This window comes from Trachurus japonicus, chromosome 12 (assembly GCF_045865225.1).
Source record: "Trachurus japonicus isolate A0001 chromosome 12, Traja_1.0".
NCBI lineage: Eukaryota > Metazoa > Chordata > Actinopteri > Carangiformes > Carangidae > Trachurus > Trachurus japonicus.
The window spans coordinates 30,169,663-30,193,919 of NC_140918.1; the positions used below are offsets into that span (position 1 = coordinate 30,169,663).

The 24,257-nt window shown below is 43.7% G+C and overlaps 1 protein-coding gene and 1 long non-coding RNA gene across 2 annotated transcripts; both read left to right on the plus strand.

Annotated features, from left to right (window-relative positions):
* Positions 1 to 1,942: 1,942 nt before the first annotated feature.
* On the plus strand, positions 1,943 to 2,773 carry LOC146977782 (uncharacterized). Its single transcript, XR_015037302.1, has 3 exons — positions 1,943 to 2,150; positions 2,524 to 2,598; positions 2,687 to 2,773. It is a non-coding gene; the product is annotated as an uncharacterized LOC146977782 (long non-coding RNA).
* Positions 2,774 to 4,081: 1,308 nt separating this feature from the next.
* Positions 4,082 to 17,612, plus strand: LOC146977783 (uncharacterized). Its single transcript, XM_085794213.1, has 2 exons — positions 4,082 to 4,327; positions 16,387 to 17,612. The coding sequence occupies exons 1-2, from the start codon at positions 4,132 to 4,134 to the stop codon at positions 17,610 to 17,612; spliced, it is 1,422 nt and encodes a 473-aa protein (XP_085650339.1). The 5' UTR covers positions 4,082 to 4,131.
* Positions 17,613 to 24,257: the final 6,645 nt, after the last annotated feature.

The following is a 24,257-nucleotide window of genomic DNA, read 5'->3' on the forward strand; positions in this document are numbered from 1 at the left end:
ACTCGTACCCACAAACTTGAATTCGTGTTCACAGTGAAGACTTCGTAGTCGTAGAAATTGGAGTTGTATTCACAAGACTTTGCACTCACAGCTTTTAGATTCATACTCACATAAAAACAATCCTAACCCGAACAATTTCTCAGACTCATGTGTATGACAGCAGAATTTTGGGTACAACTTTTTTATTTACATACAAATGTTTATCATTACGAGTACGAATGGTTAGAATCATGGACACATCTTTTTGGAAGCTCTCTTACCCCATACCAACCCCGGAGGACAGAAGCCCTCCGTCCTCCCCTAAGCCCCCACCTTCCTGCTCTGTCTCCCCTGCCTGCAGGCAACGCTGTTGAACCATTTTAAGTGGATTTAGGGGATTTTCTTCCATAAAAGAGATTAAAAAATATATTGGGGTTAGGGTTAGGTCTGGTCTTCTGTCTATACCTAGAGTCAGAGGTAAACAAGGTGAGGCAGCCTTTAGTTTCTATGCACCCATTATCTGGAACAAACTCCCAGAAACCTGCAGGTCTGCCAGAACCCTCGGTTTAACTTCACCAGCTCAGTGGCGTCACTGCAGTGGAAGTGATAATCCTGCTGATGTTGTGAATAGAGGAATCAGTGTAAAGTGAATCAGTTGAAAGAAAATTCATTGTGGTGGACAGGTCCAACCTGGCTCAAACAAAGAGAAATACAGTTCTGTGAACCCGAACCTGAACCAACTGTGAGTGTTGAGGTTGTAAATGAAAGTCATGCAAGTTGCAAAACTGACTGGTTCTGAAAATATAGTGGAAATGGAATTGTGGGAGTTGAAAAATTATAGACCTCAACCGAGTTTTACATTTGACTGCTTGGATTAAAAGATTCATTTACAATGCTAAAGAGAAACCATTTAAATCTCTGATGCAGAGTTGTATTGGATTCAGGTAATGCAGAGGAAACGTTTCTTTCATGAAATTTCCAAACCCAAGAAAAGAATCTCTGTCTTCATTGAGAAATTGAATTCTAGATAGATACCGTAGATGACCATTTAGTAGCCCAGGCGTTTAAAGGTGTACAGAAATGGCCGTTTGTCCTGTTTGTCGCGCCGAGTTGTCACGAGCTGCAACACGAGTTTACCCGAGTGAGGAAAACGAATTTGATTGTCTGTGTGTGTGCGTGTCTCAGACGTTTGATTGACGGATGACGGATCCAATATCAGTGGCTGAATCGTGTACAGGCTGACGTATAATCTGTGTGCCTGCATTATCCAATGCGAAAAAAAAAATACACACTTTCATCCCGGATTTACTCAAAAGTAGAATTTTGCACAAAGTTTGGCCTACATCGTCTGAAATATAAGTTATTACATTAATTTTATGACCCAAAGTGGGCTCAAATTCAATTTTCTTTTGTGTACACCTTTAATATGCTAAATCGACTTGGACCCCAGAACCAGTAATGTATTTGCAACAGGCTACAATTTATTTTTGCAATGAGCAGCACCAAACCATCATGCAAAGATCAAGGATTTCACCATAGGACCACTGGAACAACACTACTTTTTTCCCCGACACATCTTTGTTGACATCAGACAATAAATACAAAGACAGTTTTGTCTGTGTTACGGCGACACAGGGAGCTGATCAGAGCAGCCAATCAGATCAGTGTTATTAACGATAGCGGGAGGAGGAGAGGGGGGGGGCAATCGCGGTAATTTCAACACTGTACATTAGCGCATTTATCTATTTGTCTTTGTCGTCCAGCGCAACCTGTCCCGCTAGCGCAACTGTGTTTGTGTGTCCAGAGGCGCTGTTTGTGAACAGGCAAGGCAGGCAACTGCTTGGGGCCCCGAGCCATTAGGGGGCCCCCGAGGGACGGGACCCGAGGGCAGTTTTATCGACAGAAATATCTCAAAATGCGCTACCCGCAGTGACCGCACCCCCCTCCCCGTATCGTCGTATAGCGTCGATTTGCAATGACATCGCAGTAGGAAACCCCCCTAACGGGGCCCCATGTCATTCTCCGGACCTGATCCCAGCTAACGTCAACCTGTACGATGCACCTTATCACTGGGAGTTTCTAATGGAGCCGAGGGAAAAAGAAGAGTCCACCTGGGAGCAAGACGTGAAGAAAAAAGAGGCTGAAGTAAAAAAGAATGCAAGACAGTGGTGGTAAGTGGAGCAGAGTGTAACGTGAACAGTAAATAACTGTTGAACAAATGCTAATAGTCTAATGTTAGCTTCAGACCAGTGGTGACCAGTTAGCGAGTGGGACTGCACTGGACTGAGGGACTCGGTGCGTGCGGTTCTGGTGCTCCACTCGGTTACGGTCGTTAAGTGACAAAAAAAAAAAAAGAGCAAGGTTAACTTAACGTTATCTGCTGGCCTCCTTGGCAGCAAGTAACAACACTATTAACTTGCTAGGTAGCAGGGTGACATAGTATAGCCTATTATTATTATAATAATATGAAAGTGTAATATATTGGTGCTATGAAAGCTATGCCCAAGGAAAACATTTAAAAATCACTCTCTTATCTCTCCTCAGGATTATTATTTAGGTTTCTGACAGCAGCAAATCAGAAGGACAAAGTGCCTCCTCCCAGTGCTGACAGTGAAAACTGTAAGTGTATTGTCATAAAGAATCATTAGAGGGCATGGTATATGTTATCAATTAAAGTAAAACTGTCTTTTGTTTTTTGTCATATCAGTTGAACGTCCACCTCCAGTGAGACAGCAACACCTGCCCATCATGAAGACGACATGTCACCAGCTTACACCATAACTGGACATTTGGAATAAAAAAAGTTTAAATTTCATACATTTTTTGTTGGTGTTCGATTATTTATAAAAATTATGGTGATAAACACTGGTTGGAGGGCCCCCTGGGGATTTTTGCTTAGGGCCCCAGCAGACTCTAAAATCGCCTCTGTGTGTGTCTATGTGTGTGTCCGCCTGCATGCGAGAGAGAGAGCGAGAGGAGGGGCTGACTGACAGAGGTAGGAGTCGCTGTTGAAAAAAACTTTTTTTTTTCTGTGCAAGGCTATGGTAAACACTTAATCGCCCAGGTGTTTAATTGAACCGGCGTTTATTATGCCAAATGGGCTCGGACCCCGGCGGTTATTAGAGCACAGGCACGTATTTGCACGCGGGCGACTATTTGGTCATCTACGGTAGATAGATCTGATAGGGAATCATGACGGTTAAAATTATATTCAGTTGTATCAGTGAAAAGTACAAGTGCACTTTAAACTCCTGCATTAATGGTTTATTAGACTGCAGAAATTATTACAGAGAATACAGTACATTAAAATGTCAATCATAAAATGCATGTAAAAATTAATTAAAATTTTTTTTCCCAGCCCACTATAACGGGAAAGCGAGGCATTTGTCATATTTGTCTAAATGCTTGTCCGCTGTCAGGCTGTCTTGTTTTAGATTGATTCACTTGTATCTGCTGACTAAGAGCTATATAAATCGGTACAGTCAGGGTCGACTGTTGTCCATACATTTAAAATACTGGGTCAGTGATCTGCGTAGGTTGCCCCCTGGTGTGGGACTTTCTAGATACAGGCAGGCACATGAACAATATCCAGAAACAGGTTAGTGCTGGGAGGGAGTCAGCAGAAGTAGGAGAGAAGAGGCTTATTACCTGACTGAGGACAAGACACACATGGCTAAATAAAACATTGCATATGATAGGGAAACATCCAACAGGAGTTTGTGAGTTTTGTGTGGAAAAAGAGTCAGTAGAACATGTAGCTATTAATTTTGTGTCCAGCCTATGAGGAGGAGAGGCAAGCAAGGATATGTTCCTCTTTAGAGAGCATCCTGAGGCATCATCAGAAAAAGGTATTGTTATTTCTAAAAGACACAGGGCTGGAACAAAGGATTGAAACGGTATGGGGAGCCAATGAGTTAGTGTCTGAGTGTGTAGCTGTAGATAGAAAGGCGGAGACCTCCTTTACCTTTTCATATATTTTGTTTCCTGTCATTCCCCTGTTCACACTCCAGTCCAGAGGGTGGCGACATGCTTCTGTGAGTTGGTTGCCAAACACCGTAAAACGAAACAGAAGAAGAAGAAGCAGGAAACGGTTCGGCTCCTACCGTATGGCTCCTACACGGATCTATTAGTAGCGACAAGAGTTTGAGTAAAATGTCTGAGGTGGAGTTTCTGAGAGGATTCGTTACCGAGAGACTCACCGCCGTCTCCCAGGAAATCTTAGCGGCCGTGGACAGAGCCGTAGCCGGCTACGAGACGGAGGCTTCGCGCTTCAGACAGGCGATCGAGCGGCAGAGGAACCTGCTGGATGTTCTCCTGCAGCCTCGAGTCACAACAAACAACAAAACCGGTTGGTGATTCAGTTTTAAATCCATGGACCTCAAAGTTGTGGTTTGAGTTTGGTTTTAGTTTACATTATTAATAGCAGGACAGCGTGTAGTGACAGTCTAGAGCAGCGTTTCTCAAACTTTTTTCAGTCAGGGCACCTTTCAAAAGTGAATAAAATCTCAGGGCACCCCTGTGTAAAATGTAATTCAAAATAACACTGCATAGCCTAAATGTAAATGTCCTGTTTATTTAGATGAGACAGTATAGTAGTTAACAGAGCATAATACAAACTGTAAATGCAGGGTGCATAGGTGCCTCTGTAGCCTACATATGCACACACACGCACACGCACACGCACACAATAATCCGCAATGTGAGAGGAAGAGAGAAAGGTCTACATGCGCGCAGCGCGCAGGCACGCGCTCAAATGAATCCACCGGCGTCTCCGCTCCGTTCTGACTCTCTCAATCAGAGAGTTTCTACCGTGTCACTGCAGAGTGTTTTTATACATCAAACGCACCGGAGTCGGAACAGAGCGGACACAGATCCACTGGAGAGAGGAGGGGGTGTGACTCGTGATGTGTGCCTGTCTGTACGACGCATTTTTTTTCATAGCGTCCTGTGTCCGGTGGACACGGCCCCTACTGCTCTGAGCGCCCGTGACCAACGGCTGTGTCCACGGAGCGGTCTCTCTCTCTCTCTCCCTCCCTTTCCCTCTCTCTCTCTGAACGCTGCTGAAACGAGCCGCCTCACGTCCGAGCCGCTTGATAAGTGCGGCGCTGTTCCAAAAGTTGATTATTTCAACTCTGAGCGCTCTGAGCGCCGCGACAAAAAAAGAGAAGCCCCGACCCGAGAGCTTTTTTTCCGCCGAGGGCGGGTTAAAAGGGCGTCCGGTGGACACGGCCCCTTTGCATAGGCCTATATGTAAAAAGAATGTATTCTATGAAATGTCAGAAGTTTTTTTCACGGCACCCCTGACGCAGTCAGACGGCACCCCAGGGTGCCGCGGCACCCACTTTGAGAAAGGCTGGTCTAGAGATCTGAATGGCAGTAGCCTATTGTCCCAACCCAGTAACCCCACACTGGGGCAGAAAGCAGCTGAGAATATTACTGTCAGTTAAAAAAAAAAAAAAGGTGAAATCCGGCGATGTGATTGGTTGTTAACCGTGGTATATTGAGCATAGACTGTAACGGCCATAGACATAAAGAGTAGACGCCGCATCGAACGCTGCGCCGCGAGAAATGCGGCCGCCATCTTGAACGGTCGTTCTACTCAGTTGAGCAGTGATAATCCATCGATCCAGTTATTGAAAGGCTTTGTTGAAAACAAATGGGAGGAGGCTCAGCAACACAGCGGAGAAGAGACCAGACATGCAGATGTGCTAAATTATAACATTTATAAATCGATAAAAGTAGTATTTTGATCAAATTTTGTTTCAAATGAATTATTTTACTCGTACGCCGTGTAATAGGCGGGATCATGTTCAGTAAGTTATTGATTAAATTAGGCCTGGGACGATAATAAATTTTGCTGGACGATATATTGTCCCACAAATTATTGACGATAAACGATATTATTGACACATTTTTTTGAAAACAAATTAACCACTAATATAATAATAATATTTCATAATAATGCAAGTAGACCCTTTTAAATGCGATAAACTTTTATTTCTCATGAGTATTTTTTTTTTAACCATTGTAATTGGAATGACAAGAACTTCAACTTATATAGCTACTATCCTAAATAAATAAAATAAACAAAAAATAATAAACAGTGCAGTGCAGCTCTTCTCCAATAACGTTACACACCTGAAGCTCCACTTTTCATTCATACAAACTAATGTGACTTCCACAGATGTAAGATTTCATCAATGAGACCAGCATTTATCTCCTAAAAAGTATTAAACCAGCCGGCGGTAAACCTCTAAAAACCTGCTGATAAGTTTTCTTAGTCGTTTTCTCCCCCAATGACGGAGGCTGACCGGCCCGTGAGCTGCTGCAGACGGCTGCTGACTGTGGGAAGCCCCGCTCCTCCTGCTCGCTGCTACCACATTAGCTCCAAAAACGTCGGAGGAAATCTCCTAACAGGCGATATGTGGATAAACTGACCACAGACTGGGGCTCTAAACTGTGACTTTCTCGCATGAAAAAATATTAAAACTTTAAAAAGTGACGTGTTAACAGCGCGGCAGCAAGAGTTACAGTAAAATAGCTTTTAGCTGCTTAGCTTTACAGCTAGCGCTGCCGGTTGCTGCCAAATGCATTCTGGGAAACAAAGATCCTGGATGACTGAAAAGAGGGTTCACTCCTTTCATTCTGCAAAACAAACGGCCTAGGTGCTGAGGCCGATGCACAGAGTGAAGCATCTTGTCATCCAGCCTGGTTGGAGGAAAACAAATACGTGCGCATGCACAGGGCGATTTATCGAGGCCGGAAAAACTATCGAATTCATTTTCATTGATCGTGCGATTAATTGATTTATTGATTATCGTCCCAGGCCTAGATTAAATGCACTGACACTATAGTGAAACTATCTATTGCACCTACCAAACAGATACACTGAGTGGAGCGATAGACCGGTCCAAGATGGCGGCCCCACCGCTCGTCAGCGCCAATTGATAGCTTTCATGTGACGTCACGGCCCGTATGGAACGCCCCCCTGGCGGTCAAAACAATCCACTTCCCCGCTGTCCGCGGCTTAGGACAAGGCAGAAAAACACACACTGCTCCCTGCTGCTTCAAAAATACCGGTGTTATGGCCCAACTGGTGTCTGATTTAACTGGTTACCGTACCGAACAACAGCTGTGCTGCACTTCCGTCCGCAGATTTGTCACAAATTCACAAATCAAGCCGCAGTTCACATGTTACTGCAGCGAATATGCTTCTGTGAGTGAACCTGTTCAGGCAATCTACAGTCAGTCAGCGCCACGCTACTCTCACTCTGCACAACACTGCACAGTATGACAAAGCCTGTCATGTTAAAGTTACGAACTAATGGAAAACACTCTGAAAATACAATAACAACATTGTCCTCGCCGCGGTCGGTCCCGACCCCCGTTACCGTGTCGCTGCCGCCGCGGGCGGTGCTGTTGCCGTGTCCGGTGGCGGGCGGTCCTGCCGGGTTACCATCGCCGCCGCCGGTCCTGCTGCTATCGGACCGCCGTCATCGTTGCCGTCGGTAGCGGTGCGTAGCAAAGCTCCGGGGGGTAAAGGGGGGGCAGCTGGTCACCGTGCAGCCCAGCTAAGGGCTCTGGTTTGTGGGTGAGAGGAGCAGGGAGCCTGGGCTCAGTGAGCTGGAACTCAGACTGTGGAGCTCAGCGGAGCTGCGGTACCAGGACGGTGTTCCCACACAGGAAAGTTACAGGTACATTTCTACCACTTCAACGAGTTCAGAAACATTATTTTAAGATCAAAAAACTACAAAATGGGGCTTTTAATCAGACACCAGTTGAGCCATAACACCGGAAATATTGGTTACAAGCGGTGGAGGATGATGGATTCTCCACCAGGTAAATGTAAACATTGCCCAACTCGAGCTTCGGCAGGGAACTGGTCATTTTAAACAGCTGGTATACAGCAGCTGGTGTTGAATATGGGTCACAAGTGCCCAAAACTTCAAAGCTGTTTTTATATCTTTCTTTCTCGGCTGCTGGCAGATGATTTAAGTCATTACTCGGGTGTTTGTCCATAGAAAGTCCATTGCGGGGCCATTTTGGAATGTTGCTTTTGACCGCCAGGGCCCTGGGAAGTGACGTCACTGAAAGCTATCAATAGGCCAGAGACGTTCTAATATGAGGAGACAGACCACTCTGCCCGTTTTGAATGGGGAATGCTGCGACGCCAAAGATGGCGCATGTCCCGCCCCTTTTCACCAGCAGCCAATCACCTGCGTTGCCAGAGCTGAACTAGGCCAATCATGTTGTTGCACCAGCGTATGCGCACAAGTAGATTTACGACAGACAAACCTACCTGGTGGCAACAACAACACGGCTTTAGCACCGTGTGTACTGTATGTGGTCAGGTTGAACATTTACTCTAAGGTTTTCGGAAAAGTGCTGAGCCACCGGCGACCGGGAGCGGCTCCTCATCCTGGAGGAAAGCTGTTACATTTACCTGCGGAGTTTTAGAGGTTTACTGCCGGCTTGTTAATGTGGCAGCCACATGGGTTGGTCTTAATGAAAAGTGAAGCTTCAGGTGTGTGCTGCTGAACGAAAGAGCTACCTCGGGGCTACGTATACAGAATTCACCTCATTCACATCAATAAGTGTTTTACAATGAACCGATTAGTCCACCTTTTCTTTAATTTAATTTTTGAATGTATAGTTTTGTTCGTTTCATTTTTTAACCTAAACATTCAAACTGGGCCCCCTCCCTTGGGGCTAAGCATTAGCCTCCTGTCCATGATAGCAGCAGCAGTCCACTCCAAAAAATAAAAAACACAGTCCGGATGAAGCACTGGAGCCGTGGACCGATAGACACCGTCACCATTAATAACGAGAGCCTCTATTGTTTTATTGTACCGAGTACGAGAGGCTTGTTGTGAGCTGAGAAGCTGCTGTTAGCGGCGGATGCTAACCGAAGCTAGCGGCGGATGCTAACCGCTAGTCGAAGTTAGCATCGAGCTAGCTCAGCACAACGAACGCCCCTCATACTTGATACCGGTCGAGGTTTTAGTTGTCAGTGATGGTCGGTAATCAGTCCGTGGCTCCAGCGGTTCACTCGGACTGTATTTATTTATTTTAACTGACTGCTGCTGCTGAGACGACATGCTAGCACTCGATAGCATCCGAGACAGCTAACGTTAGTGGGGATCGTGGGAGGGGGGGCAGACACAGTCACCACACACAGAACTAGGAGCCCATAGGTGATGATTAAGACGGATTTCATGAAAGTCTAGCGTTTATTTTTGGGCAAAAATCTCCAGACTCATGCCGATATGTCTCCAGGTAGAGCAGGGCAGACCGGTGTAGGTATGCTCGGGCTGTTGCTAGATCACGGACTCAGCGGTAAAGTTTATGTTTTTTTGGTTTTTATTTGTATCTTATTTCACTGGCTAGCACGTCTGTATGTTTTTTCCGTCCTGCTATCACGTTAAAGGGTGGATTTGACCACCCCTCCATTCAATTAGATAGGCGTCTGGTCTTCTTGGGCTTTTCGAAGCGTCGCCAATATGGCCGCCGAGTGGCCTGACTTGCCTAGAAGGGCTTTGAATAGGCCCAGCGTTCGATGCGGCGTCTACTCTTTATATATGTCTATGGTAACGGCTACTATTCTAAAGCCTTATCACAGCGTAAGCTATCACTCCGCGTCAGGCACGTATGACTGGTATGAATGGAAGTTGTCAGCTGTATCCTGACAACGGACTGTTGCAGTCCGTAGCCGGACAGCTGATGTTTTTACGATGTTAAAAAATGGACAAAAGTAGTTGAATTCACATGTTTAAGGTTAACTTTCATCTCCTGGGAGGGTTAACAATGGTAGAGGGGGTTGAGCAGTGACTTTCACCTGAAAAAAAGCGGAGGAAAAGACGAGATGCAGAGCTAATTTGGAGCTAACGTCTGGAGAGGTGGGACTATTTTTTTTTCCACAGTGAGGCTATTTTATTGAATAATATGTATTTCTGGTTGAATAAAACTACATGAAATTGATTGCGTATCCCTCTTTCATATTGTCATTATTGGTAACCGTTTTATAAAAGCAATATATCACTCCAGTCCGTGGTCATTATAGGCTACCACTCTAAGGGGGTTCCGTGGTATAATGAGCATATACCACGGCCTGTCGTGATATATTGCTTAAGTATTAAACCCTCCTCTATTAAATATGAAAGGAGGCTGAAAATCACATTGTCTGTGTTGTCCTGAAATGGGCCTGTGCGTTTCTATTCTATAATACACGTTCTACATCTTAGAGGCGACATCTTTCCACAGACAGGCTTCCTTCACCTGTCAGATGGGCCAGAGCTCAGTGGGACAGACAACAGTAGCAGACACACAGCCACACCTGTCCTACACAACACGGGTGCAGCAGGTCTGTGGAGCTTTGTACCGGGGGCGGGTGGGAGGGTCACCGAACCGAATTTGTGCGCCCGGACTGCGTCACTAAAAATAATGCGACGCTATGAGTGACAGGAAAACAGTCAATCATACAGCTGTGTGTTTGTTGACAACAGAGCAGCGTGTAGCGAGAAGCACGAGCGCTTTTGGAGAGTTGATTATAAATTTTAAAAAAAAGACATGTTAGCGTGCAGTGTTAAACTCATCGGCTGTAGTCACCTCAGACGTTGTTCAAGCATTGAAACCGGGCGCCGCCCCGCGGGTTGAGACATGACATGTGTTTATTAATCCTCTCTGCTTCTCCTCCTTGTCTGTGTGACACTGCATGAGGCTTCAGTGTTGATTGACGTGTGCCATGCAGCCATGTAGCCAATCAGTGAGCAGGGTTTTTCCTGGCTCAAATTGAGGTAGAGGTGGTACCATCCTGACCATGCGCCAACACATGCATGTATTCTGTGCATTCAACTGACTCACTTTTTTACAGGCAACATATTTTTTAGTTAAGAGTTGTAACAAGAATATGACACTTATCATGTTAAAGCATTCTTTTATTAAAACTATATACAAAAATATGGTGCCAACTTTAAATTGAAAGTGCATGAAGTTGTGGGGCTTTATCCACACATCTCGCAACCAGACAGAGAACATTTCAGCCTCCTATTTTTCATTCTGTAGAACCTCCTCATGCACTCCTTGTAGTCCAAGGCCTCCTGGTCTGGTCCATCGATGGCCACCTTACAACTGACATCCAAGTGCCTCTCCTTCAGTCTGTTGCGCAGAGGTGTCTTCACCTTAAACAAAACAATTCATGCATTAAGTATTTTTATATTTATTCTGATACAGACATGAAGAGTGATAGTGTTTTCAATCATATATTACAATTTTGAGTGCAGAAAAGAGCCTCTCCACATCCGCAGTCTGGACAGGGGCTGTGAGGGCGATAGCAGCTGCAAGGCTCAAGGTGGGATACAGCTCAGCGGATTCTGCAGATACAAGCCACAGCAGCACCTCCTCCAGGGATTTGGTCTGAATAAAAGCAGAGTGAAAACAAAGATGAAAAAAAAATTCAGTAAAACCAGACTGTTGTGGTGGTGATACAGTTAATGTAACTTAATATACTTTCAGATCAGGACTGCCCACTCTCAGTCTGTAGGAGCTCCACTCAGACAACAGGTCAGACTCCCTCAGTCTTGGAAACTGCTCAGCCAGTGTCCTCATCTCAGCATCCCCATACTCTGTACTAGAGTTTGCCAAAATTTGTCTGGGAGAGAACACACTGAAGACAGACAAACTGCCGGTGTTTGGGAATCTGTTGTCGATGTAAAAACAGTCCTTCTGTCCACATTACTCAAATACATTCCTAATACATACAGTGTTCTTGAAGCTCTCCCACACATCATCTTGGAAATATGCAGGGACCTCTTCCTGCAGAGGCTTCAGACCAGCATCAGATTGGAGCCATGCCTGCCAGCGGTCTTTGACCATGTTGCTCTCTTTCAGCTGTGCCAGTGATAACTTCAGCACTGTGACCTGAGATAAAACACAACAGCTCAGCTAGTAACAACATTTCAATAACAGGAAACCCAAGGACTATGGTATTGATCTCATACCTCCTGCTCCACCTGAGAGAAAAAAAGGTTTCTCTTTTGAAAAACCAAAAACCGCCGGTGGATCTTTTCATGCACAAGTTGCATTAGGCACAGGGCAGGGGGGAAGAACTTGTCCTTAACAAAGGAATACAGTCCTTTTGCGGTTGGCTCATTCCGGGCTTGCAGTGAGAGGTCCGCGATGAGAGCAGGCAGAATTCGGCGCATCACATCTGTTGCTTCCTTATTCGATTCCCATCTGGTAGCGTTTCCTCCCTACAAAAAATTAATTAGTAAATTACAAAAAAAACAAAAATGGATCTGAATAATCTAGCACTGAATATTGCTAACCTGCAGTTTGATTTGGGGGAGTTCAAAAAGCCTCTCCATGTCCTTGAGACTGCTGGTCCTATTACTAGAGGCCTGGTAGAACCAGAAGATAGTTCCAACAGTCCTGGCATATTTGGTGAGGTATTGAACTGCCCTCTGCCCCTTAATGCAGTCTGACACTGCCAGATTGAGTCGATGTGCCACGCAGTGTACAGTTATCAGGCCAGGGAATGAGTCTTGGAGTCTCTTCCCAACTCCAGCTTTTCTCCCTAAAATAAAAAATAAAAAATCAATCACTCTGTCAATCTTATTAAATGTTAACTAAAAGGTAAATGCAAAAAAGAAAACTGACCTATCATTACTGCAGCTCCGTCACTTGCAAAGGAGGCTAGCTTGTCGGTTGGCAGCATTTTGTCATCTCTGATGACTCTCAGGATGGTGTCATACAGAGTTGCAGCATCCCCAGCAGACACAGCACCCAAATGCAGCACCCTGGTTTTGACTGCAGTGACTCCCACATGGTTGGGTCCTAAAAAGCTAAACATACAAAAAAATCTCTCTAGTTGAAGTAATTTTTAATACACAATTTTATTTAACTGCACAAAGTAATGTTACCTCACAACTAGACCCAGTTGCTTTGTGACAGAGATGTCAGTGGTCTCGTCGACCATTAATCCCCACACGGGGGATTTTGACATCTCTGCCACCAACTGGTCATCCAGGATCTGGCCAATGACCTCCACCATCTCATCAATAATATGGCTGCTAGTAGGCTATATTTGGTGTTGGCACTGACCTGGGGGCAAAACAGACAGTAATTAGGTTGGCCTACTTCATTTTAAAACAATTATGTGAAAAACATTCAATATACAATTAAATAACTTAAGAATTTACATTCAAACCATCAAAATAAGCACAGCCGAAGCGCTTGCACAAGAGAATGATGGGCTCATAGCTTGTGTGGTGGGGCCACTTTTGCTTGAGACACTCATAGATGATTTTGAAGCAGCCTTCAAGTGCTCTGTGGTCCATGTCCACCTGTGCTGCAATAGCACGCTGCAGTGTCCTCCCTAAAAAACACAACCAATTATTTATAAAAACTATATTATTTTAGTTTTTTGTAACTTTCAAAAATGAGTGTTTTTAACTCATTGAGTGCCATTGACGTCTATGGACGTCAATCAAAATCCAACGCTTGAGTGCCATTGACGTCCATAGACGTCAAATGCAGTTTTCTGCGGCTGGTAAATGGGGACGCTCTCGCGCACACTGTGAGTAATTTTGGGGCTTCTGGGATGTGTAGAACGAATGAGACTGTAGATCAGAGCAAGAAGTGAAGAAGAAGGAGAAGACGAGCGCGATCGGTACAGAGATAAAAAAGTCGGAAAAAGTTTCTATTTCTAGAGAAAAACGACGGGCAGAGCCTGGAACAAGTGTAACGTGGAGCTGGAGGAAGCTTACCCACAGATGCTATTAGCATAGCTCCAGCATGAAGTGATCGGAGGAGGCAGGAAAGGTAAACTCATCTAGATGATCAGCACCGAAATGCCGAAGCGGAGGCGGATCGCGGAGTCAGTTTCACCAGTTGCTGTCAAACCGACGTGACGACGAACCGAGAGATCAGCGCGGTGCGTCGCTGCCGCGGCCGCGTCCAGCAGAGAGGCTGAAGACGCCACGACGTCTCCCTCCTTACTGCAGAGACGATGCAGCAGGAGGAGAGGGAGGGGAGGGGAGGGAGTGGAGGGGGAGGGGGGGTAGGAGAGGCTGAGGGGGTAGCAACCGCTCGTACTTGTTGTATTTTAGTTGTTGTTGTTGTTGTTGTTTTTTGTTTAGTCTTTTTTTTTTGGGGGGGGGGGTGAAAAAAACATGTGAAATGAAATTTTCAGATGTCTTACATATTTTTGAAGCCAAAATTAAAACGGATAAATCACTGTTTTTCTTGAGAGACTCTCTTTCACAAAAATGCATTTTTCTCAGCTTTCTAGAAAAGAAGTGGTCTTTTTGGTGCAACCAGGCTCTATTCAACTTTAGATAAATTAAGAATGGAACAAGGTACAAACAAATGGTTTTTTCCCTAGTTATATAGAGAGTCTCCTCTTTCCTTTGAGCTGTTTGGTGTTTTCAGAGTCATAGTACAAAATACTCTCTGGGTCTTGACATATTACTCAGAATGCCCCAAAACGCTGGCACCTGGCACTGACCATTTTATAAAAGGTCTGGCACTCAATGAGTTAAGGTACTACCATCTTTAATGCACTTCTCCTTCTCTTCTGCTGCTTTATGAATGGCCGTCCCCTCATGTCTTTTTAATGTGTCCAGCCTGTAGTTGGCTGCTTGCGAACTACTGGTACTTTCAGACCTGACACAATTTTCACATCTTGTCACAACCATGAATTATTACCTTTTAACTGCTTGTTACGCTAATTTGTCTGCACTGTTTCACCTGGACTCCTGACTCTCCTCCTCGCGAGGTCGCTTTTTAAAGTAGTGGCTGATTGTCCCAGCCATATCTGCAACGCTAAAAACCATTAACGTTACTCTGATACGGAGGAAACTTTTTTTAAAAATAAATACGACATGCTTGGATGCAAAAAAACAAAACAATATTTACCTGTTTGAACAGCCGGGGAAAATCAGGACGCCGATAGCACCAACTAGCGGAAAAAACCGGGAAAAACCGAACGCGAGTCGATCTTCTTCTTTTACTATAGTTGCTTCAGCTCTTTCCGGTGCACTACTGTTGATACAGCGCCCCCATAGTGGCGCAACGCTGCAACTGCAGTTAAAATAACATAGCTGGGGGCAGAGCGATATCAATCACTCCTCTGGCTGGGGGCGGCACAAAATTAGCTGGAGGCGGCAGCCACGCAATTTTGAACGCAGGAAAAACCCTGAGTGAGGGCTGTGGGCGGGACCTTGTTTCACAGCCGAGGGGCCTCATTTATCATTGTGGATACACGTTTTTTTACACGCTCTTTCCCCTGTTTTGTGCGTACGCACTTTTCTCCACACAAGCAAGCAGCAAGCCCAATAATGTCGGCGCAAATCAAAGCAAATGAGAAAACATGATCGATATTTTTTGTGTGAATAATATTTATTGTATTTAACAAAATTGGGTGCTGCCCAACATGATTTTAGGAAAAGTCACAGACTGGTGGACTTAAATGTTTTTTTTTAATTTTTATATATAGCTATGCACAAATGAAAATCAAAGTCGTCCAGTGAACGGCAGTTGGCGGTTAGTGGAAAGGGGTGCAAAGTTATAGTAACTGGCAGTGAAAACCCTGCTTTCAATTATTATGACATAATCTAAAATAAAGGGGCAGATTAAATATGATTATTCGTCTTTCTGCTCTGTTTCATTTAGATTTGGGAGTTTTTTGTTTTTATTGTAGCCTTTCAATGCAAGATGATGTTTCTGACTGATATTGCCGTGTTACTATCTCGCTTTCAGAGAAATTCCTCCGCTCTCCGTCCGTCTGTCCGTCTTCACCGTCTTCCACTGACATCATTCCACACGTTTCCAGAGCTCACATGGCTACTTAATATGCACGTACTGATTTGCATTGACTATATATGGTTGTGTGGGGCCGTTTAGGGGGCTGGATATGAGGCGTGTTCACATCCGCACTTTTCTTGGGTCCGGTGTGATTTATCAAGGGAAATACCGTGCAGCCGTGTGTACGCGGAGTTTGATAGATCTGAAAAGAGCGTATATTTTTTGGTCGTATGCACATTTTGCCTTTCCGTCGTACGTGAAAATTTAAGAGGACTTTTACACCCAGTTTGATAAATGAGGCCCCAGAGTGGTGACTTTAGGCAGAGAGACGCTGCATCAGGAGCGCCTTTTTAAAATCAATTAATTTTATCGGTTATCGGTGAAAAAAACAGCCGATGATCGTAAAAATGCCGAATATCGACCATGCCGATAATTGGTCAATCCCTAATTCAGAATAATCAAATCTAAATACTAACTAAAAATAAGTACCATTATATTAGTGATGCACCATATGAAAAATTTCTACCGATAATTTCCTAGAGACAGCAGTTATGAGTGACAGTATGAAGACACTGTTGTTCATGATGTGTTTCATTGTTTCTGCAGGTGATCAGCACCTGTTGAAGATTGAAGCAGAGGATCCTCCTGAGTTGACCTCTAGTCTGGATCAGGAGAACCCAGAGAGTCTACATGTTAAAGAAGAAAAGGAGGAACTACCGACCACTCCAGAGTTCCCCCTCACTTCTGTTCATGTAAAGACTGAGGAGGAGAAACCTCAGTCCCTACAACCTCATCAAAGACAAACTGAGGCAGAGCCTCCATCCACCAGCTCAGCTGGACAGATAGAGGTTGATGGAGACGACTGTGGAGGATCTGAACCAGCCAGGAACTCAGATCAACATGAAGATCTTCAACCAGATACAAGTGATGAGGTCTCAGAGTCGTCCTCTGAGACTGATGACAGTGATGATTACTGGAGAGAAACCAGAGCACCTGAGTCAGGTCTGAACAGTGAGAATGTTCATGTAAGTGATGAAGAATGTAACACTGGTAAGAAGTCTCACTGTAAGAAGTCTCCCCGCTGCTCAGAGTGTGGGAAAACATTTAGCACAACCACAGGTTTGAAGATACACATGAGGATCCATACAGGAGAGAAAACATTTGTCTGTCCTACCTGTGGTAAACAATTTAGTCGAAGCGGTTATCTTAAAGAACACATAAGGATCCATACAGGAGAGAAACCATTTAAATGTGCTACCTGTGGTAAACAATTTAGTCAAAGATGTCATCTTAAAGAACACATGAAAGTCCATACAGGAGAGAAACCATTTCCCTGTCCTACCTGTTGTAAGCAATTCAGTCAAAGAGGTCATCTTACAGACCACATGAGGATCCATACAGGAGAGAAACCATTTGACTGTGCTACCTGTGGTAAACAATTTAGTCAAAGAGGTCATCTTCAACAACACACGAAAGTCCATACAGGAGATAAACCATTTCCCTGTCCTACCTGTGGTAAACAATTTAGTCAAAGAGGGAGTCTTACAGAACACATGAGGATCCATACAGGAGAGAAACCATTTGACTGTGCTACCTGTGGTAAACAATTTAGTAACAGACACAGTCTTAAAGACCACATGAGGATCCATACAGGAGAGAAACCATTTTCCTGTGCTACCTGTGGTAAACCATTTAGTCAAAGACAGAATCTTAAAGACCACATGAGGATCCATACAGGAGAGAAACCATTTTCCTGTGCTACCTGTGGTAAACCATTTAGTCAAAGACAGAATCTTAAAGAACACATGAAAATCCATACAGGAGAGAAATAATTTCATGTGGGAAACATTTTAGACTTCGAGTGAGTTTTAATAATCACTTGAGACTCCACACACAGGAAGAAACAATTTAGGAGTGTATGTAAACTCACTGAGGACAGCAGCAGTGTGTGTGAGGCTGCAGTTATTGAACTGTAACAGGCTCAAGACATTGTGAAAATGTAAAATGTTTTTGTTAAAGTTCATGATTTTAAAATTGTATGAAATGGATTGTTCATGAAATTAATGCTACAAGCAGAGTTGTTGGTTGAGCTGAACTCAACTACATAGCAGTGTGTGGCAGTGGCTCTGACACAATTTACGCTTGGTGAGAACATCTCATTTGTCAGTGTTACAGTGCCATAAATAATGTGTTGTGTATAGTTGTAAGAGGAGCAGCTGGGCAAAAAGATTATGCTGGGATTTTCTGATAACCACTGCTAACAATTTGATTTGGTTATTTTATGGAATTTTGAAAATATATGGCTGTGCATTGCTATGTCTGTCATTATTTATTTATCTATTTATTTAAAAAAAATGCTACAGTAATAAAAGAACAATAAGGTATGGAAGATGTCTGCATTTCTACAAGGTGAAATAACCAAAAATATTATAGCTGCTGCGCAGCCATCATGGGTCGGGTCTAGGGCTGTCAACCTTCCCCCCAAATCAGGTTCGAATTTCTAACCCATCTTATGTTAAATATTCGACTAACATTCGAATTTTTAATATGTTTTTTTTTTTTTTTTTAACCTCATTATTGGGGGGGGGGGGGGGCAGGGCAGCGCAGCGCAGCGATGATGGTGGCGACAATGACACAGCAGAACGCAGAACAATCCTGCATAGGAGCTGTCCATGGTTACTTAACCAAAAGTCTCTTGAAGTGTTAAACAAAGACAACTATGGACTGTGGAAGTTTGAATAGCAAAAATACATAAGTTATCTTGACGTGAACCATATGTTGCGGTATATATTTAAAAAAAAAAGAAAAAAAAAGGAGGAAACACGGCTTCACAGGTGGGGGCGGCATCCCCCCACTCCCCCCTCCTCGCGGGGGCTGCAGGGAGGGCACAGAGTAGTGGTGCAACAGATCACAGCTGATCCGTGATCAGCACACAAGTGGTCCGCGGATCTATTGATTAAAAAAAAAAAGGTGTGCGTGTAGTGTGGGGACACATACGCACACCGTGGCGGCTGAATGAACGGGCAATTTAAAAAACTCTGCTTGTATATTTGAAGCTGCAGCTTTACCTTGTGCACAACAACAACAACTGCATTTTGTTTTATCAACATGTGTAGGCTACTACTCTGAACGTCGCGACGCACGTTAATTTGCCTCGTTAAAAACGTTCGAACGTCAGTTTCCACCTTCGAATGTTCTCATTTTGACTAACATTCGAATTGTATTCGAATAGCGAAGTTCGTTCTGACAGCCCTAGTCGGGTCCGGGCTATTTTTGGCAAATTTAGGCAAATTCTGAGCAACAAACAGGAGAATAGGAAGACAAGCCAGTTGACCTTAATATGTTAATAGGAAATGCACTGCTGCCCAGACCCCCCCCCTGTAACTACAAAAAGGCATGAATGACTCTGAAACTTCTCCCAACCCTTAGTCGACATGAGGGTAAGTAGAAAATGAGTGAAATTTGAATTTTGGGTGAACTATCCCTTTAACCGATGGAAGAACTTGGTCACCCGTTCAGTGTCTGAATCTAAAGTGGTAACCGGAGAGAAATTCAATAAGCAAACCAGAGGAAGAGTGAGAGGATTCAAAATTTCTGCGTTGCCGTTTATTAATTGGTAATTAATTAATTGGTAATCATTTATTTATGTGGTTAAACATAGAACCTACCCTCATGTGAGAGAGGGAGGAGATTGACATGTTAGAGAGGGAGGAGAGCATGTAGGAAGTGCACGCTGTTGTCTCGCTCCCGCTAACTTACCCATCAACAACTAACAAATGCTAGCAGAGCTCTAAACATTGTTACCAAGCAGCTTTACCGATACCCTGCTGGGTGACTGGACTTTAATATGCCTCCAAAGCCAGTGAAAAACAAACTTGAAGAGTTAGGGCGCCAAGGTCCGGACTTAATTTTTTTTTTGTTGTTACATTGTTTCCATATAGTCCAGTAAAGTTCGCTTTCACACTGCTATTATGCCAGCAGACTAAATGATCTACAAGACATCATTACCCGCAAGGGCTGCGCCTGCTTATCAGTGATTGGCTTGTGGATGAGCGTGCGTCTGACGTTAGCGCATAGGAGCTCTGAAAAAAAAAACAAAACAAATATGTGTAAAAAATAGAAAATAGTGCTGGAAAGCACGCTGTGGTTTGTAATCGCGGTGCAGAAGAGTGAGTTTGGAGCTGATGAAAGGAGAGAAAAAAGAGGGTCGTGCCGCGGCGAAAATGCTCTCACTGAAAAAAAATATATATAAATATATAGTATATATAGTGTGTATATATATATACAGGGTTCAAAATTAGCGGTCGCCAGTCGCCAGTGGCGACTAACTTTGATGCTTTGGCGAGTAAAGGAAGCCGGCTGACTGGCCACTCTGGCGAGTGAAAAAAATCCAACTACTTCGTTGTTGTTACTGTTCCTCCCGACCCGGCTGTGACGCTTGGGTTGTGAGCCGGTGTCGTGCAGATCTTAAAGCTCACAACATGCCGTATTGAGAGTGAGGAGTCACGTGCCGATTTGGTCTAATCTGGGCGGGGTTTGAGCTTTTTACAGTCCGGTCGGCCATGATGGAAGGAGACGCTATCGGTTGCCAGGGGCAACGTCATCAGAACAGCACAGAGACGGACTAAATTCTAGCTCTTTTTTGCGCCAACAGATCAACAAATTACAAGAAAGAATAAGGAGAAAGTAAATCACTGGAGCAGTTTTTAACACAGCAGTGATTTCCAGGCATTGTAAAACAGTAAATTACGGAGTAGACGATTTTGTTTTGCCCATAGACTAGTAAGGCTTTTGCCACCGGAATCCTTCCATCATGGCGGAGAAGGGGGGTGGGGCTCTGAGCTGTGACGACAACTCCTCACAACACTCGCGGCGCACGTGTGTATTCCTCTCTCTTCAGTCTGGTGTTTGGCTGCACTTTCAATAAGGAAAGTTCCATATGAGCGCGATCAGCAGAGACAGAGCACAATGGATGTGGCATTGATCAGATATGGCAGCGCACATGTGTATTTAACGGCAAAAAAAAAAAAAAATAAATAATTGGAGCGATGTTTTTTTTGCCGTTAAATAAACATGTGCGCTGCGATATCTGATCAATGCCACATCCATTGTGCTCTGTCTCAGCTGATCGCGCTCATATGGAACTTTTCTTATTGAAAGTGCAGCCAAACACCAGACTGAAGAGAGAGGAGCAGCAGCTCCTCCGACAGCTCCTCTGTGGAGCTGCAGGAGAGCTGCAACGTCTTTTTTTTTTCTTTTTTCTTTTTTATTGCAGCGCCGTTATTAGCCTACAGGTGATGCACATCTACGTATGTCTGTGTAGGCTACATTTATTGTCTGATCTTCCTCATGGTGCACAGTGTCAGTCCTCCTGTGAAACTTTTAGCTACTAAATAATATGACTGAAGGCAGTGGAAGTCTGCACATGTCGACACGCCCCCATGAGTGGACGACATAAGGAGCTAATAAAATATAAATAACTGATAGTATTATTCGGTCAAGTTCTTGTTATAGGTTAATGGTTAAACGGTTAACCATGTGCATCCCTAAAATAAACCTTTTAGGGAAAAAAGGCAAACTTGACTCCTTTATTCCACACAAAAATATGGTAATAGCTATGATATGTGTTAAAAATGCTTATGAGTGTATTATAACAGTTCAACATAATGAAAAATATACAAAACAGCTATACATAATTTTTGGCCAGTAAAAAATCTTTCTGGCCAGTAGATTTTTAAAGCTCACTAGCCAGTTGGCCAGTGAGCAAAAAAGTTAAGTTTGAACCCTGTATATATATATATATGACTTGACCGTTGCAGACTGATGAAGGCTCAGAAACATCGAAGTCCATTACCACAGGTCTGCGGCGAAGATGTTCGACATTCTGATCGCTTTTGATCCATCCTCTGTGTTGACCAGTTCAAAAGAGTTGTCGGTGGTGTTTCTACATCTCCTTCTATCACATACAGTAGTTGTCTCTGACTATGTTGTCTTTCCATCTCATTTCTGCCTCAAAATAACCTACACATTTAAGTGGAGTAGTTTGAGCATAGGCATAAAATCTCTTTTTAGTTGGTCTCAGTTTTGTTCTTTTTGACATTGTTCTCTTATACAGGTGTTCTCCTATGAAGTTTCTACCACTTCCTGTATCTATGACCATTTTCAGCCATTGTCCATTTATTTTAATTGTCTCAGTACCTTCAGGATCTACAACATGGATAAACTCGTCTGAATCTGAGTCAGAGGCATCCTGTACTATTGCTCTCACTGGTTTACCTGGTTTTGTCTTTTCTTTCTCTTTATTTCTGTCCTTACTTGTGTCACTGTTATTTTCTGCTTGTGCTTTCTTTTTCTTCTTGAAACACATGCGTGCATAATGTCTGGTTTTCTGACAGAAAAGACACGTCGCTGTCTTGGCACCGCATTCATCTGCTGTGTGAGTGTTCATTCCGCATCTGTAACACTGGCCATCGCTGCTGGCTTGCTCGTGGCTGCCTTTTCCTCCTCGCGCCGTCGCGGCCTTCCGTCCGTAATCTGCACGTGCACTCTTCTTAGTGAAACGGACGTGGTTATCCCTTGCTCTGTGACCAGTGCTGTCAGTGAAAAGTTTAGATTCTGCCTGTGCTGCTTCATAAGCTCTCACAGTTGACAGTGCTTTGTCTAAACTTAGTCCATCTTGCTGCAACAGTTTGTCGCACAGCTTTTTCATGGCACATTTTTCTATTATTAGGGTCCGGGCAGCTAAGCTGCCGGGACACTATTGTATTCCTAGGAATTCTTCTTCTTCTTCTTCTTCTTCTTCTTTCTTCTTCTTCTTCTTCTTCCAAGGAAGTCATACTTCCCATGGGTGAAAACTCACCAAACTTCACAGAAACATCCAACCCCATGCCAGATTCACTCAACTCCAAGGACATGTGCCCCCCCCTCCTAGGGGGGGCACAATAAGCGTTTAAATTTAAAAACTTTAAAAATTCCTACCAAACCAACGGTAGATGCTACAGTGTTGAAACTTCACCACAATGTAGCCTCAATACTGCTGAAACTTTTGTCCACTTAAACTTATTACAAATTATGAAGTCCATCACTCTGTTTTTTTCAATAACTGTAAAACTTTTAAAATGTATCTCCTCCCACAATTTTTGCTCAATTGACACCAAACTTGCTACAGAGCATCTCCAGACTGTCCTCCACAAAACTTGTTTCTCGGATTTTTGATTAAGCAAAAATTGAGCCTACAGTGCATGAAAACGTTTGACTGTAAACACTACTGTAAACATATACCATCAAATTCTTGATAGATACATTTTCAATCTTCCTGAAAAAAAAGAGAATATTCTGGAGTCATGGTTGATGAAGTTTGGCAAATATCAGAATTTTAATTCAAAAACTGAATTTTCTAGAACATTTTGAATTCTGCTCTCATGGGAACAACTGCAGTCAATGTGAGACTGGAATTTATAAACATCATATTTTCTCTTATGAAGCAAAACACGTATCATTAAAAACAAATCACCAACATTTCCATGCTGTCAAGATGCAATTTATGTATTATCAGATTTTTGTTTAGATGACTGAATTTCTGAAATTTTGACCATTTCATCACAACAGCTGCCCGGGCACTGACTCACCTGAGTGGATAAATGAAGCTACACAGCAGGTCTTACTACCAGCCAATTAGCTCAGTGGGTTAAGAGCTGGTTCTTGGTGTCAGAGATTGTGAGTTCAAGACCCAGCGAGGGTGATGATGATGATTACGGATCAAAATGTCACATGTCCACAAGCTGTTTTGCTGTCTAGATGCAATTTATGTGTTAACTGATTTTTGTTTAATAGAATTTCTGACTTTCTTAAATCTGCCTTGACAACAGCTGCCCGGGCACTGACTCACCTGAGTGGATAAATGAAGCTACACAGCAGGTCTCACTACCAGCCAATTAGCTCAGCGAGTTAGGAGCTGGTTCTTGGTGTCAGAGGCTGTGGGTTCGAGACCCAGCAAGGGTGATGATGATGATGATGACAGATCAAAATGTCAGTTGACCTCAACACGAAACACAAGACAGTTGTACTGATGGTGGCATCACAGCAAGCCTCTAAATTTAAAAATCCAAATAGCTTGGACTGGACCATGTGCGAAGGCTCCTAACATCTTAGAGTCACAGTAGATGTTTAACAAATACATATCATTATTTTACCTCAAAACGGATTTTTCTTTTTACTGTGGTTTCAAATCTGCCTGCGCGACAGTGAATGGCTTACTCAATTTGTGAAGCCACTGTTAAATGCCACTTGGCAATTAGCTCAGTGTGATAAACAACGGTCTTTGGTTCTTGAGGTTGTGGGTTCAATCCTCAACTGATGCAAATTGGACATTATAAGGTCAACTGTCTTGTCTTCCTATTCTCCTGTTTGTTGCTCAGAATTGCCTAAATTTGCCCAAAAGTAGCCCGGACCCGACCCATCGCTGCGCAGCAGCTATA